The sequence below is a fragment of the Strongylocentrotus purpuratus genome, unplaced genomic scaffold, assembly GCF_000002235.5.
Source record: "Strongylocentrotus purpuratus isolate Spur 01 unplaced genomic scaffold, Spur_5.0 spur5_scaffold_21, whole genome shotgun sequence".
NCBI classification, from domain to species: domain Eukaryota; kingdom Metazoa; phylum Echinodermata; class Echinoidea; order Camarodonta; family Strongylocentrotidae; genus Strongylocentrotus; species Strongylocentrotus purpuratus.
The window spans coordinates 3,345,542-3,362,055 of NW_022145607.1; the positions used below are offsets into that span (position 1 = coordinate 3,345,542).

The 16,514-nt window shown below is 36.0% G+C and overlaps 1 protein-coding gene across 8 annotated transcripts in view; it reads right to left on the reverse strand.

The window, feature by feature from the left end:
• LOC588475 (adenylate kinase 9) overlaps window positions 1–16,514 on the reverse strand; it is a 36,530-nt gene that overhangs the window by 10,223 nt on the left and 9,793 nt on the right. For 2 of the 8 annotated variants that reach the window (XM_030995150.1, XM_030995148.1), the window contains 17 exons: window positions 16,431–16,508; window positions 14,456–14,527; window positions 13,748–13,908; window positions 13,143–13,283; window positions 12,593–12,825; window positions 11,300–11,341; window positions 10,319–10,392; window positions 9,354–9,497; window positions 8,403–8,477; window positions 6,967–7,026; window positions 5,736–5,978; window positions 4,918–5,027; window positions 4,138–4,350; window positions 3,464–3,710; window positions 3,115–3,155; window positions 2,495–2,628; window positions 1,133–1,421 (listed from right to left, as the gene is read on the reverse strand). In XM_030995150.1, the coding sequence (XP_030851010.1) occupies window positions 1,133–1,421; window positions 2,495–2,628; window positions 3,115–3,155; window positions 3,464–3,710; window positions 4,138–4,350; window positions 4,918–5,027; window positions 5,736–5,978; window positions 6,967–7,026; window positions 8,403–8,477; window positions 9,354–9,497; window positions 10,319–10,392; window positions 11,300–11,341; window positions 12,593–12,825; window positions 13,143–13,283; window positions 13,748–13,908; window positions 14,456–14,527; window positions 16,431–16,508 (2,357 nt within the window). Of the gene's footprint in view, window positions 1–1,132; window positions 1,422–2,494; window positions 2,629–3,114; window positions 3,156–3,463; window positions 3,711–4,137; window positions 4,351–4,917; window positions 5,028–5,735; window positions 5,979–6,966; window positions 7,027–8,402; window positions 8,478–9,353; window positions 9,498–10,318; window positions 10,393–11,299; window positions 11,342–12,592; window positions 12,826–13,140; window positions 13,284–13,747; window positions 13,909–14,455; window positions 14,528–16,430; window positions 16,509–16,514 lie in introns of all 8 variants that reach the window. The other 6 variants (XM_030995152.1, XM_030995151.1, XM_030995147.1 and 3 more) reach the window with 5 other exon arrangements.

Sequence of the window (16,514 nt, forward strand, 5' to 3'; positions counted from 1 at the left end):
TGTATGTTTACAACAACAAAAGTGAAGGACATAGGGTCATATATATATATATATATATCCACCATCGCTTCAACTGTCTAATACTGAATGTTCAGTTTATATTCTTTCAGAGCATCAAAAGCCAAAGGAATACAATGCCTATATAGCTCTTTTTCAGACTGAATCATAATTTGAAAGACAGTATACTTGAAGGAAAAAATACCATTAAAAAAAAGAAATAGTGAACATAACAAAGTAAATGAAATATACACAGTGAAAAAAAGTTAAAACAAATAACATAAAAACATACACTGAACACATAAAGCTGAACAGAATAGAAGTAACAAAATGAATACATGTACATTGCTACCAAATACAAGCTGAATTTATTTGGTTTTTATTCTGCTAGAAATACATTCACAAGAGATGAATAGTGGTGTACCTTGTGAATGCGTACTGATTTCGCCTGAAACTTCATTATACAATATCAATTTGGTGAACAAAAAAATACACAGAAAAAAATACTGGTGAAACATATAAATTATGAAGTACAATGATGATGACGGTGAGGACGATAATGGTAACAATATCTAAGGTAGTGAAACGTGTGCGTGTGTGTGTGTTTGTCGTGACATAGTTAGATGATGACAAAGAATGATATGAGTTCTCTCAGGTACAATAAAGTAAACTTATTCTTTTACACTTAATCACTAATAACTATGAGAACAAGAGAATTATAGTGTGCTAAAATACAATGTCATTAACTATTGAGTATTTTATGGTACTAAGGCTGAACAATTACATCACATCAACAGCCTTGTGGTAGGATAGGTAGACTATTCTTTATGTGGACAAGTGAAATATAGTTTAACAGCGACAAGCTCGCTAGTCCACTGAATTTCTTCAAAATGTTGGCAAAAACAACTGGAAAATAGCATATATCCCTCATGGTAGAGGCTTCGACGTCAGCCTACTGTACTACACTAATTAAATCTTCTTTCTTTCTATTATCATTTCAAAGGAACTGCCACTTACATTATCATTTGATATGGTTTTGATATGAATTGAAAATGGATGCTGCAAATTTAATATCTTTTATGGATGAACTAGCTATTACCTTAAAGGAATGAATGAAAAGTGAGGCGGCTCATACCTGTCTCTTTGCTTTCCTATCATCAGCCTCTGAGATGAGTTCCTGACGACGCTTCTTGATCGCTGCTTCTCTCTCCTTCTTCTTCTTAGCTTTACGCTTCTCCCGCCGGGCCACCCTGCGATCCCTTCGCTTGCGCCATTTATCCAGCTTAGGTGGTAGTAACCTGCTGGTGATGTCTGAGTCTTCTACGTTGAGTAGCAGAGCAGCGTCGGGGAAGAGGCCATGCTCAGCCATGAATTGAGCTTCTTCAGAGGTACGCGGGAAACCTTCCAAGATGAAACCTGTTGATCTGTAATGAATAACATACATTTTGTTTTAATGGTTATCCATAATGTACATGTTTATTGCCTTCCAAAATGAGCCTGTTGATTTACAAAGAAATTCAAACACATTTAAGAATACAGCTATTTACATCAAAGTAGTTTCCAAAGATATTTGAAAAGTCAGAAAATGATATGAAGTGTTCTGGATGATTTACAGAATATCTTATATGTATTAATGGGCCTATATAGTTTGTATTAACCATCAACTGCCCTTGACTTTCAAAAATCTCTGATCTGTACAGCATGAAATCATTCAAGATAGATATCAAATATGAAATTGAAAGTATAATTAAAGTACAAGATCAAATCACATAACACCTGGTACTTTCTCTTCTCTTTTTACAACTGATTGTTCAGGTACACCAACAAACTAAGTTTTAACCCTACTCTTTCCAAGTGCAGAGGGTTCTTAAAGGTATTACAAAGTTTTGGTATAGGGTCATGAATTTAGTTCAAATTAACATATTGGAAGCCTAAGCTTTCCTACAATATTCATTGATCGTTGTCGCGGTTGAAATCGAGTCTAAAGTTATGAAATTATAAATAATAAACTCTTTATGTTGTATAGCTCCCTCTCAATGTCAAGATATTAATTTAGCTATGAAACAATGTTTCTTGACTAAAATCGACCGATTAGCTATTCCCGTTTGGAAATTATATATCACAACTACATATTCTGAGATTTTCATAGTCGCAGCTACCATTATACAACCATAGACGCTATTTGAAATTCATCAAAATTTACCGGGAGCACCGGTAAATGTTTATATTCGATTTTTCTCGAAAACAGAAGTGTTTTAGGGGCTAATTTTTTTAGTGCTTATTATACATCCACAGGAGCATCCAAATATATCAAAATTGTAAAGATTCACTATCCACCCAATTTTCAAAATTTCCCAAAACTTTGTATTACCTTTAACAAACACAAGGTGGATACATACATACATGTATGATCTCCATGTAAGTTCCTATCAAAGGGGCATGAAGGTTGGGACGTCCATCTGCAGTCATATGAATGGAGCATAGAGAAGGGACTTACTTGTAAGGTTCCAGGTTCCACCAGTCAGGTACAAACTTCTCCAGGGAGTCTAAGCTCAGAGATTCATCTCCCATCAAATTACCTTTGATGTTCTCTTCAAACTCATCCAACTCCACCTCCTGCTCCTCCTCTCCCTGATTGATAGATAGAAAGAATAATGATGATGATGGTGGTGGTAATGATAGTGAAAATGTTGATGTTAATAATATTCTTACTTTATATCATTATTATTATTATTATTATTACTTATACTGTGCTTTTCCGACGAGGCTCAAAGCGCTTACAGTAAATGACAATTACATTTCATTCTTGTGAGTTATATGCTATATAGAGCTGTATAATGTTTCTCACTGCTTTCCAGTTCCCATTACAGATTTAATTGCAAAACAGGGAGTGGAGATGGCATATTCCTACCGCATGGGTCAACACAAGGGCATATGATGACTTTATTCATATTGTCAGTTTGGATCCTCTTAATTATTTGAGTGGGCAAAAATTAATGATATATAATTCATCAGGTTCATTATAAGCAAGTATTCAATGAATAAGAATCACGATCTAAACTTTAAAAACAATAACACATGAAAAAACATAAACATTGATTTGAAACCATAACTTACTCCTTCCTCATTATCCTCCTCAGTCTGTTCCGCTGCAGCTCCTAGTATCACAATGATAAAAGGGGGAAAATACATCAAATTACATAGAGATTCTCAAAACTCACAAGACTCTATAGCAATATACGTAAGATGTGACAAAAATAATAAAGATACCCCTGCACACATAAAAATTGTGAAATTAACAGTCATAAAATGCATGTATGTGACAGGGATTGGCATTCATTTAGCACCAGAGTGCCCTGTCATTTTGCTGCTAAGGAATTTTACTAGATTATTTTCTGCTAACATTGGGTTAAATCAATAGTGCCAACAGGTGACTATTAGTATAAATAGTCAAACAAAGATTTACCATCTGCTGGTTCTGATACGACCGGTATTCCATCCTTCTGTCCTTCCTCCGCATCACTCTCCTCTGGCTCCTCCTCCTCCTCTTCATACTCTGGTCCAATCTTCTTCTTGGTCTTCTTGATGATGAGTTCTTGGAGACGATCTTTGAAGCTGATGTGAAAGAGCCCAAGTTTGTCAGCCATAGCACGGGCATGCAGAGACTTACCAGCACCCTTAGGTCCAAGCATCAAGAGTCTTACTGGTGGGGGCTAGGGGATACAAATAAACACAAAGAAATATAAAGTACACTGTATCTCATATAAGAGTGTATGTACTCTACATGTAATGAAAATCTTTTATCATATACATGTGCATAGTCATCATGAGTGGAAAGAATCAAGAAGGCATGACACAAATCAGACCAAGATTAAGACACTTCCCTCTTTTTTATGTACAGATTACTGTAATGGTTAAGGGAATCTCTCGTTTATTAGTAGTCAATTTGGTGTAAATAGTATGATGACATAGAAGTTTAAACATTTCCAAGTTTTGTCCGCAAAATTGTTTCTTAACTTTTTTGCTACTTTCACCTTTTTTAAGGAAACATACACCTTCCATTTTTCATTTACTCATGTAGTCTTAACACTGCATTCGATTGTGTTTCTACCGATCAACCTTAACTACGTTCTAACTTACCACAAATGGTTTTCCTTTAGCGACATAGCTGGTGGGTTCAGCAATGAACTTATCCCTTGCCTCTGGATTAGAGCAGTAATAGACCTTCTCTCTGTACTTGGCTGCTATCTCTGGGTTCCCAGGCCATAAAACATTCTGCTCCTTCAACGCTACAGGACAGAAGTGTTTCGTGTCACCAAACTGCTTCTTTTTGTTCTTGGTCACTTCTTCATCCTGGAGAAATAAACATAAAGAAATCACAATTTGTAAACTCTCTCTCTTTCCATAAAACCATTATTAGATTGGCAAGATTGACTGACAGCATGCTGTGAACACAAATTTGGTCATATGTTTAAATCTACTTCATACTAACTCTACATCAAGAGTAGATCTTGAAAGCAATTTCTGAAAAAAAGGTAAATTGAGGTCAAACTTAATGGATGGTGAGTTGTAGTTATACCTCAACTAATTCAGATTGGCCGAAAGAGGACATGTTTTCAAGGCTGGCAATACATTTGAACTCTACATATAACCATCCCTAAGATAAATGCACTGAAGTATCGATGAAGATGTGTCACCATGGGTACTACAGTCAAACCTGCTTTAGTGACCACCTGTCTACAAACACCACCTGTCTACAACAAGCACATTTTTTGTTTCCCTTGAAAATGGTTTCTCATTGAAACATGTACTAAAGGAACCTGTCCACAAAGACCACCAGTCTACAAAGACCACTTTTGGTGTGTCCCTTGGGCTGTAAAGACAGACTTGACTGTACTCCCAAGGCATCTTATATCGTACCTCTTCCTCCTCCATCTCGTCTCCCTCCTCATCAGCCTCGGCCGCTGCATCCTCATCCTCCTCATCCATATCAATGCTGTTGTACTCCCATGGTCTGTAGGTGTACGGCTCTAAACACAGAGGAAATGGGAAGTTGATGTTAACATTATAATAATAATAATAATAATAATAATAATAATAATAATAATAATAAGCATTTACATAGCACCGTCTATCAATTCTATTCCGAGGCGCACAAGAAAAATAGAAAGAATGAAAGTTTGGATGAGTATCATAGTGTACAGGTATTGTTAAACAAAGATAAGATTTCAGCTTGGATTTAAATGTTTTTAAGGAAGTTATGATTCTCAAATTAAATGGTAAATTATTCCAAAGAGAAGGTGCTGCAGCTGAAAAGGCCCTTTCACCACAGGCTACTCGCGTCTTGTTATGTTTTCAATGAGAGAAAGAAAACAGAACGGAACCTGTTGAAGACGATCCAATACTGTTTCATTTACATCTGCCCCCGTAAAAAGAAATCCCAAATGACCCTCAAACAACTTCCTAGGGTATCATTAAAGTAGGGGTAAATGTTTGAGGGAGGTTATTTATTGGGATGGGGCTATTGGATATTTTCCTCGGAATTCGTTAACCTAGGGGTATAGTATATGTCCTAGAAGGTAGCTACATGTAGGTAGGGTTGTTTTCCTAGAGCAGGATGGTTTTCTTGGGCAAAAGCTTCCCTAGATCTTATAACCTGTATCTGGTCTCCCTCATAATGTATTTCCACTCCCATCTATCCCCCACTGTGTGATCTAGTTGCGAGAGGTATGACTTACGTTCCACCATGTTATGTGATTCCTTGATGATATCTTCAACCTGCTTGTTCTCAATCTCTAACTGGAGGGGTTCTAGGTTGATAGTCCCAGTGAGTAGAGCCTGGATGGATGGCCACTCCCTCTCAAAGTCATTCCTCTGTTCTTTGAACTTGGTTGTCTCTGGTCCATCAGGAGGAAGCTGATCTTCTTCAGGGACTGGGATGGGTATTGCTTCCTCTTCCTCTTCATCTTCATCGGTCTTACCTGCCACGGAGAAAGGCAAAAGATGAAAATCACATCGATAATAATAATAAATAAGAATAATAGGCATTTATATAGCGCAGTCTATCTAGAAATTCAATTCCGAGGTGCACAAATTAATTATTAACACCAGCCTTAGCCTAGCTGCCATTAGCCTAGCTGCCATTACAGCGCTCTAGCATTTCAAGGAATAAATTCCTGCCAGGTACCCATTTACCTCACCTGGGTCGAGTGTTGAAAATGTAGATTGATGCTTTGCAAAAGGACATTAGTGCCATATCGGGGATCAAACCACGAGCCTCGAATTTCAATTGATATACTGGAGCTTATGATTTCTTTATTTGCCTATACCGGTAATCGTTTTAGAGTCTATTTTCTACATTTTTTTCTAATGGTTTCTCAGAGCTTTTCAGAGTTATAAACACACTCTGTTCTTTTTTCTATTGTAACTGTCATAGCAAATTTAATAAACTACTTTCATAAAATCAGACCAAAGGTCTAAAAGCTCATTGGGTTCAAGGATCAAACATACCTTATCCCCCCCCCCCCCCCCATACAGTGAATCTAATTTCTTCTGTTTCATATTTTTCACAGCTAGATGAGATGGTAAATATAAAATCAAATCTCTATTAGTTTGTAAGCCTGGATAAGGCAACCAGTGAAAAGGGCTTATGAAGCATTTCTTATGACACATAGTTTCTATAATGATACTCAACACATGCCCCCTACCAATACCATTATATCCTGTGATTTGTTATTCTGTTGTAGAAATAGTACTACCGTCACATTTTTCTCAAACCTCTGCCTTTTTTTCTCAGTTTCCTTCTGGAGATGATATTGTAAGTCACTGAACTGAGGCACAATAAAATAACAATCTCTGCCCAAGTTGTTGTCATATGTATATCACTCTTACATGGGGGAAGAGCCTTTACCTTTCCTTTTTACGGAGACCATAATCACACACTACAATAACAAGTTTCATGCTGTATACCTTTATCTTCATAAGAAGTAATAGTGGTACCGGTAGTAGGGTCTGCATCAGTAGCGCCTTCTGTATAGATGTATCAGTATGTTATGTCACACAGGCAAAGGGTTCACAAAGATATGGATGTATACATGGTTTGAGAAGGTTGAAAATTAAGAAGGGTTTAGGAGATTGTGAATGCAGTATAGCAGTGTAAGTAGCAAGAGCAGTTGTAGGAAAGTTTGAAGGATAGATGTAGAGCAAGCAGCATGTTGTAAATGATTGATGGCAGTGTTGGTTTTATTGAGAATACAAGAATGATAAAGATTTGACAAAGATGAACAACATATGGATGAGACAAGATTGATTGAGAGTGAGGAAAGGAAAAGAGTGCGTGAGATGTGAGGTGTGTGGATTATTGGGAAAAAGCATAAATAATATGAAGCATTAGCACTCGTAATAAAAATACAATATTGCAATATAAAAGTGACAACAGATGCACCATTACTTCATACTGTGTTAAAGCATAATGAAAACTGTAATAGCAAATACTTACATGTAGCAAAGCATATTATGTAAGTAAAGCACATGAAGGTGATTCTATGTGCATCCTTATTCTCATATGTGAAAGTACAAACATTAATCTCAGCAGATGAAAGTATTTATTTGGTACAATACAATTCAATAAAATATAACCTACAAATTCTTTTTCGAATTTCTAAACAGGTTCAAGATTAGTATTTTTTTTTAAATATCATATTCATAGAGCTACATCGTGATAAATGTGGTGATATTTTGATTACTCCACAAAAATGGTCTTAATATGGTGTCAATATTATAAAACAAATTCTCGTATTCATCATATAAAAAATGTAAAACATACCTTTGGAATACTAAGTACAGTAATAATCGGAATATCGTCAACCTCAAAACAAGAGTCCAGTACAATTCCATACCCCAAAATGTAAATACCACATACACCCAAAATCTAAAATGAATACCACTGTACCCAAATTTCACTTTAGAAATAATCTGTCACTCTCCTAACCGTAAATCGAACTTCCCATAAACTCTACCAGTAATGTATGAAATAAGGGAGTTTACAGATACAATCTGCGCATGGGCAGATAAAGGTCATTTGTACCAAAATGGTAAAACCCAAAGAGATGAACACTGGATATGCGCTCATGAAAGTTATGTAACGTTATTCATTTATGCACCAACGGTATACTTCCACCTGCGTATCATACGCAGGTGGAAGTATTCTTTCCAAGAGGTCAAACAAAAGGTATTCATGAAGCGATCTAGCACTTTGGCAGTTATTATTCTAAGATGCTCAAAGTGGAACTTCTCCATGTGTAAAAGATCTATGGATATTTGGGGTCATTTGTACCATGTGCTATCTGTAAACTCCCTTATTGCCCTAAATCACTGCACACATGTTAGTAAGCCTGGTGCTCTACCTTTAGGTTTTTGTTCACCATCAGACACGCCCGGAGCTGCATCACCCTCTACCCCTCCACCAGAAGTGGGAGAAGCTGATTTAAAGTTATGAATATTCAGCAGGTTAATCATACATATTCATAGTGGGTATACACCAAGATTAATGAAGCAGCAAAAGCCCCAAAGTGACAGTCATAAAGAAGGTTGTTACATATATATATATATATATATATAATATATATAAACCAGGTACAAAAAACTTTCAAAGAAACACAGAGACCAAACAACCCAGAAAATAAGAAGCATTTCACAACTGCAATCACTGAACAGATTCTATTCTGGATGTCTCATTCTCGGTTGAGTAAAATTCTATATCTTCATCACATACTTGCATGTATGTAGTACGTTACATGCAATATCTACTACAAATTAGAATACCATACATGCATAAAGATTTAGCTTTGTATGGTGGCTTAGAACATGTAACATGTCTGCAAAAATATCATGTGACCAGATGGCAAGGAATATCAATCGAGTATGCAAAAGCTAAGCTGAAATATAGTGTTAGGAATGAAGTGAAGGATATATTGCAACTCATCAGGGAGGCATTTTCATTTCAAAATTTCCTTCTAAAGCTGCATAAAGGCTAGGTTTTTTTATAATATTTTTATTTTATTTTATCAGCCTATGCTCTACCCCTCTCTGCTCTCTCTCTCTCTCTCTCTCTCTCTCTCTTTCTTTTCTCTTCTCTTCTCTTTTCTTTCCTTTGCTTATTTCACCCATCATTTTTTTTCTCTCTATACTTTTCATTTTCTCCTCAGAATCTTCTTTTGATCCCATTTTCTGACAACCACGACCTCTACTTGTCTATTTATTGTATCCATTGAATGAAAGGAAGAGTAAAAGTTAGTAGACTGGACAAATCCATAAACAATCCACAGCAAGTTAGATGTATGATGAAAGGATTCTACCTTCTGCTTCATCCTCTCCACCTCCCGCTCCTCCATCTCCACCTGTCTCTCCATCCTTCTCTCCATCCTTCTCACCTTCTTGGTCTCCTTCTCCTTCTCCTACTTCTTTCTCTCCTTCAGGTTTCTCTTCTTCTGCTTTCGCTGCTGCTTATCATAATGAATAGCGTGAGGTCGCATTACAGATTACATGTGCAAGGAGATTCATTTATGCACATTTTGCATTATAGAAATATCTAATGGGCATGCATAAATCATAAATCATGCTGCGATTTATATGCCATTGGTGTATTTATATATGTGTGTGTGTAGCATACACAAATACAATCCAGTGCTCAATACTTTTCATTAAAATGCTCATGCAAAGTCACCAAAAACTGTACTGCTACTGCTGTTGCATTTCCAATTTTCAATCTCCATATCCAATAACCCTGCCACTACCACTACCACTTCTACTACCATTGCTACTACCACTATCACCACCACTACCGCTACTAGCTACCATTTCCTATCCACTATCACTACTACTAGCACTAGCACTACCACTTCCACTACTACTACCACCACCATCACTACCACTACCGCTCCTACTACCATTTCCTATCAACTGCCACTACCACTACCACTACAACTACCATTTACGCTCCCACTACCCCCTCCTACCACTACTACCACCTGTACCATTACTATTATTCCTGTTTTTTTCTGCTAAGCTGTTAATATATACTTAGCCAAGAAAGAGATATGCTATAACTACTGAAATTAAAAACAAAAATACATAATCATAATATCTACAAGCCAGAGGCTGCAACTAAATATACATTAAGCTTGTGATCATACACTATTGTCCATCTGCATTTTCTTACTGTTTTGGCTACATGCATAAGCTAAATATATGTGTAGTTTCTTGAAGCTTGTGAGTCTGTCTGTCTGTCTGTCTCTATGTGTTGTCTATCAGGTTTACTTACCATCTTCCTCAATGCCTTCCTGAGCTGCGACCAATTTAGCTGCTTCTTCTTTCATCTCAAGTTCTTCCTGGATCCTGCATCACAGCAAAGATAACAAACCAATCCCACAATGATATTGCATTTCTATTAAAAGGCTATGAGTCAGTGTATCCTCTTCAAATTGGCAACACTGAATGATACCTTCCATTTATTGTTCCTCGGTGCCAAACAAAAATCAGAGGGAGTGCAAAAATGTGTAAACAAGCCATGCAAATAACATGAAATAGAACAATCAAAACTCTATCTAAACTGCAAACTACAAATGATTATAGGAATGAAGAGTGTATGCTTATAAGTCCTGTAATTATTTATTAAATGATTTTGTTTATATATTTTTTTACTATTCATATTCAAGAAATGCAACAGTGTATCACTTTTTCCCCATCCACCTCAGGGTTGTTTGTTCTTTGCTAATGCATCTATTATTTACTGACTTTGTATCATGGGATTTCATTTATTAAAACACTAATAAATCATACTGAAATGAAATTAACTCTCAATTAAGTTCTGTAAGAACAAAACGATTCTGAATTTGTCAAGGTGTTGTCTATTTGAAGATCTTGGTGCACGGTCTTCAAATCATGTGCATGAAGTAATACTACTGCAACAAAAAAATGGGCACAAGAAGTGCACAATTTCTGCTTATGGATTTCATAAAAGGTGTAGAACTCTGAATTGACAATGAAAGTGCAAAACCACAAAATACTGGACTCTGTTCCTAAAGGGAAAAACAATGATCATTGTTCTTTCGTTATGTGGATGGTAACAAAAAACTAAAGCTACACCAGTATGCTGAAGGGATAACAATAAGATGATCGCAAATTGAAAGAACTGCAAAATAAAAATATATGATTTCAATGAAAATTAATGAATAAAAAAATTGCTGGAAAACGGTCACAAAACTGAGTGCATTGCTGTGTGAATGAGTAGCTCTTGTTTTACCTGTTGAGTCCTGTGCTACTTGTAGGACCTCTAGATGAATTACTTAAGATTAGAAGAGTGAGGGAAGGAAAGAGCAACGATTTTAAAGCATTGATAGACAGAAGGGTTAACCAGTGAGGAACCTTGCTGTTCCCAAGTGGAAACGTATATACAGGGAATTAGCTTCAAGATGGAAACTGGATAAGATTTTCATATATACATCGATGGTGTTACGCTTAAGTGGAAGTGGAGATATGAAAGCTAATCCTTAGACAGAGGAGTGTCGTGAAAGCAAACGATTATATTACAGAAAAAGCAGATAAATGATAGTGCTTGAGCGGTTATTTTACATAGCTCTCCGATGACTCTGTTTGGATTTATAAATGTTCAGGTGGTAGAAATACATGAAGGCATACTCTGCTATTTATTGGCTCGTTACTCCTCTTCCTTTGAGTGTATTTCTTTTTCTTTTTTTCTTTCTGTATTTGTCAGATACTCTATTGAACTCATATACAATTATTTGTCAAATTACTGCCCTCTTACATTTGATTATTTACATCTCTCTAAAGTAAACATAATCTGTCCTGGTCATTTTTCCACATCTCCCAGGTACCTATTCTTTACAAGCTATAATTTTCTATAGGTTCCTGTGAATTTTCACAGTTTTTTACTTTTCTTGTCTCGATTTCTTTTAACACGATAATAGTTGTCAAACATAATTTGTCAATTACTATAATCATTTTTGATTATGAAACAATATGTCTTTTATGTAAATTTTGTTTTGAAATGTGAAACCAATAAACTCAACTCAACTCTGCATTGAATATTAACAGCATTGAAATATTAACTGCATTGAAAATAAACTCAACTCAACTCTGCATTGAATATTATGAAAGTAATGATCATATTCATCAATGGAAGATTCATATTTATATTACTGGCAGGAGAGGTGATTTCTGAAAGTCGCTGCAAATAATTTAGAAAGAGCATACAGGCAACAGCTCTCAACAAAGAAAACAAACTATTAATTGTTTAATATCTACATCCAGGAATGAAGGTAGCCCATGCCCATCAATGATTAATGCAGAAAGTAGGGATTACAAATGTAATGTATTTCACTTTTACAGGAGTCAATTTCAGCACAGGATGTAGGTTAGGTTTTGTTTTAAAAAACATGTGAACAAAATAAAAAAATATATATATTCCCAATTTACATCATGAGCCATTTAAATTTGGAGCCATATTTTTATGCCCACAGCATAGAAAGGGTTAATTTAAGCTTAGACTCTTGACACCTGTCACTTTTTGTCCTACCTTGAATCTTCTATGATCCTACGTTTCTCCCTGTCGTCTGCTTCCTTCCTCTCCCTAGCCTTAGTGTCTACCTCATGCTTGTTGAGCCTGTACCAACGCTTCATCAGGTAATGACCGTTTTCACTGCTATCCTTGAGACAGATGACCTCATCAGGAGCTAGACCACGGTCAAGCAGAACTGTCCAGTGATCACGAGACTGAGGGAAGTTATCAATGATCCATCCACCAGCACTGGGAGAAGGCAAGAAAATAGAAACAGAGACGATATACGCAATGATTAAAATGGATTTTGCGAGGGAAACAAAAATACAAACCTTGAAATTATGTAGCAAGACTTAAAACGTATGATGAAACTTTGAAGAAAATATGAATACATAGATTAAAAACAATACCAATGACTTGATGTACGATGCAATAGGTATAGGCATGGCAAATTGAGGAAGGATTCAAGAAAACTATCTCTCTCAGAATAATGCTGGTATTATTACCCTCACACCCTTTTCACTAATGAGCTCACTAGTAGTACCTATCTGATCTACTCAACTTACGATGGACCTGTAGGATCTTTCTTCCTGAGTTCTCTATGTATCTCAACTATAGCCTCTTCTACACAGTCTACATACTGATCTGCTCCAATAGGATACGAGAGCTTCTCCGCTTCCCTCACTGCAGCATCTACCATCAGCATCACCTACAAGCAAGCAAATCAATATCAACAATCATTTATAGATGACATGCATTAACCTTTATGAATTCACGAAGATGCTTAACCGATAGCAAAGATTCTTCCTTGTTCAACAAGGTAACCAGGATGGTTTATATCATTATTACAATTGTAGATGTAATCTAGTGTTTACTACCGTGATGGATGATCATACTATGTACATTTTTGAACTATGCAGAAATATATAGGTATATAAATAAATAAACAGATTCTATGACACATCAAAAAGACTTTACCCAACAAAATGAACGGAGAGTGAGCGTATGTGCTGAGTGCCAAAACAGCATCTTTTGGTGATTGAAAAACTGGCAGCTACCTTCGATCAGTTTACCAGTATACATCTGAGGAAGGTGTCTGAACCATGTATGTATATCATAACTCGCACAGGTCAATATAAATAGTTTTTGGATTCCTAATCATCTCTTTCTTACCTCAGCATGGTTTTCATCCACATCTTCAGACACCTGTGATACAGTAGGAGCGACCCCAGTGATAGTAGACATGTCGTCAGTAGGATGATGGGAGGGTGCAGCTGCCTCCGTACCATCTCCCTCGGTCACTCCTGTAACAGACTCCTGGGCTGTGGCTTCACCTGGTAAAATGAAAGAAGACGACTTTAGGTTTCAATGGTGATAAAATAGTTTGATGTTTACAATCATGACATTGGATGGCTACACAAAAAGATCTTCTGATATTCTTCTTTATAACAGCCATGGTCAAAGAGCATGGTGATCGAGATATTAATACATTAAAACTCATTTATGAAAAAAAAGGGGTTTATTAAAGCCCACTGCATTACTTATAGCTACTTGCGCCCTCTATATAGCAAACAATGCCTAATCGGTGAGCATTGGTCCCCCATGGTCCTCTTTTTCTTATGTTAATTGAGAGCTGATTTGATGATATAATTCCACCTGTCAGTGACCATGCAGAGAGGTCTAATCCCTCCTGGCCAAACTAGTGCAGATAGGTTTTAAATCAGCTAATAGCATAATATTCCTAGACAACTGACAAGATATCCTTGGCATTAGCTCATTAAAAAAAAAAAATCTTATCATCGCTTTGAAGATCATGCTGAGACTATTCATTAAGTTTTGGAGTGGACAGACTTTCTTTAAGCATTATTTTGTCATCCTTACCTTCATCTTCCTTCTCCTCAGAATTATCTGCATCTCCTTCAGGCTCCTCTGTCGTCTTTCCAAAGGATTTCTCTATATCAACAAAGAGTTCGATTTATACTTAAATGACATATTTGACAATAATCACCTGATACTACAATTAGGTCACATGATATTTTGAATAAAATCACAGAGTCTACAGATAAGGTATGACGGGGTAAAAAAAACTGCCACATTTTTTTAAAACTATGTAAATGAATAGCAATTGCGCCCAACAAAGGTCCTGCATGTATTCAATGAGCTCTGTGAGAAGCAATTATTACACTTTACATCATTTAAAAAAAACGCCATTGTATTGCTGCTGAGTCATATCTGAATGAGGCATCATAATATCTCCTAGCACTAATGACAAGATTACCTGTTACAACGGACATAGTGGAATGGGCTAATACAACTGAAAGTTAATATGATACTACTGTTGTCGCCTGTATTTGCATTATGATCGCTTTCAGAATAATTCAAACCAAAATGGGCAATATAATGGACCAAATACACTTTGAAGTAGAATATATCTATTCTAGACAAACAGATCAAATCAAACATTTTTAATGAAATGTTGATACATATATATGTAAATCATAAAGTAACTTTAATCATCAAACCAGCTATTATTTACACAGCAGAGTTAGTGAAAAATAGAAATTGGTAATAGTAATTAGCTTTATACATGGACAGCTTTTTTCATATAGGGTTACCTTAATTACATTAGCTATACTACTGGTATAGGTCCAGAGTTGGAGTTATTAATCAGTTAGTGATAACAATTGACCATGGAGTAATTGTTGCAGCCAAAACTGTTATTGTATATCCCAAACAGTTTTGAAAAGAGTTATTTCAAATAGTTTGAGTACGTTTCCTAAGCTATATTATAACTTTGGAAGTAACTTTTTTTTTCCTTTCATTTTATATTGGTATACTGTGGCAACTGTCTTCATTAGGCCTACTAATGAGCTAAAACCATGCTAAATAATTTATGATGAATAAAAGATTAGCAGCATATTAGATAGTCACAGCACACTATGAATACAGGGTCCCATTTCACAAAACTTGTCATCAGTGACAAATGACAGTTTTTGTTATAAGCTACTGAAATCCTTGCTTTTGATTGGTTATCAGCAGATTTGTCATTGCTTTTTGTCGTTTGTCATTGAGAAAATGCATTGTGAAACGGGTCCCTGGTTTGTTGCATTCATCTACAATCTAAAATGAAATACAATTGAATGTTAAGATGATCTTGCATATTGCTAACAGGTAGTGCATTCCTTTAATGCATTCATTTCTAACAAAATGATTATTTCCATATTTCAAGCTGATTCTTTTATAAACCTATTGAAACATAATTCAAAGGGTTTCAAAAGTTGAGATATCCAAATTTCAAATAATTGTTAAAGCTGCTCTTCAGGTCCTGTACTTCTTGAAGGCTTGAAAGGAATGTATCTACAAGCCTATATGGATGTCTTGAAATAAATGCACAGAAATAAACGTAACCCTCTTTTACAAAAACTAGCATTGTTTTGATGGGTTATGTGATTTATCAAAGGTAAACTATTCAACATTTTAATTGATCAATATTAATCAATACAAAATAAACAGAAAATTTTAAAGGCAATTGCATAAGATAAATGGCATATTTTTATAGAATATGTAATGGTCTGATGTTAATGTTGATCAAGACCGTTTGCCTCTGCAATAATTGCGAAAGTCACTGAAGAGGATAGAATAATCACTACAGAAAAAAGCTGGAAAAAGAGGAGAGATGTACCGGAAGGAGACTCAAAATATCACTAGCACTTTTGTGAGAAATGGAATTTTAATTGAACTCCATGGCAACCAGAGTAATAGTGATGGGTGGTGCTGATGAGGAAAGCCAAGTTATGAGAAGATAGATGATTGAAGTTTGAAAGCAAGCCAGAAACATCACTCTCAAACATAATACCTCCATCTTCTTCTCCCTCCTCTCCTTCCCCCTCCGCTCTAGACTCCTCCGTGTCCGATGTCTTCGCTTCTTTCTCCTCTGATG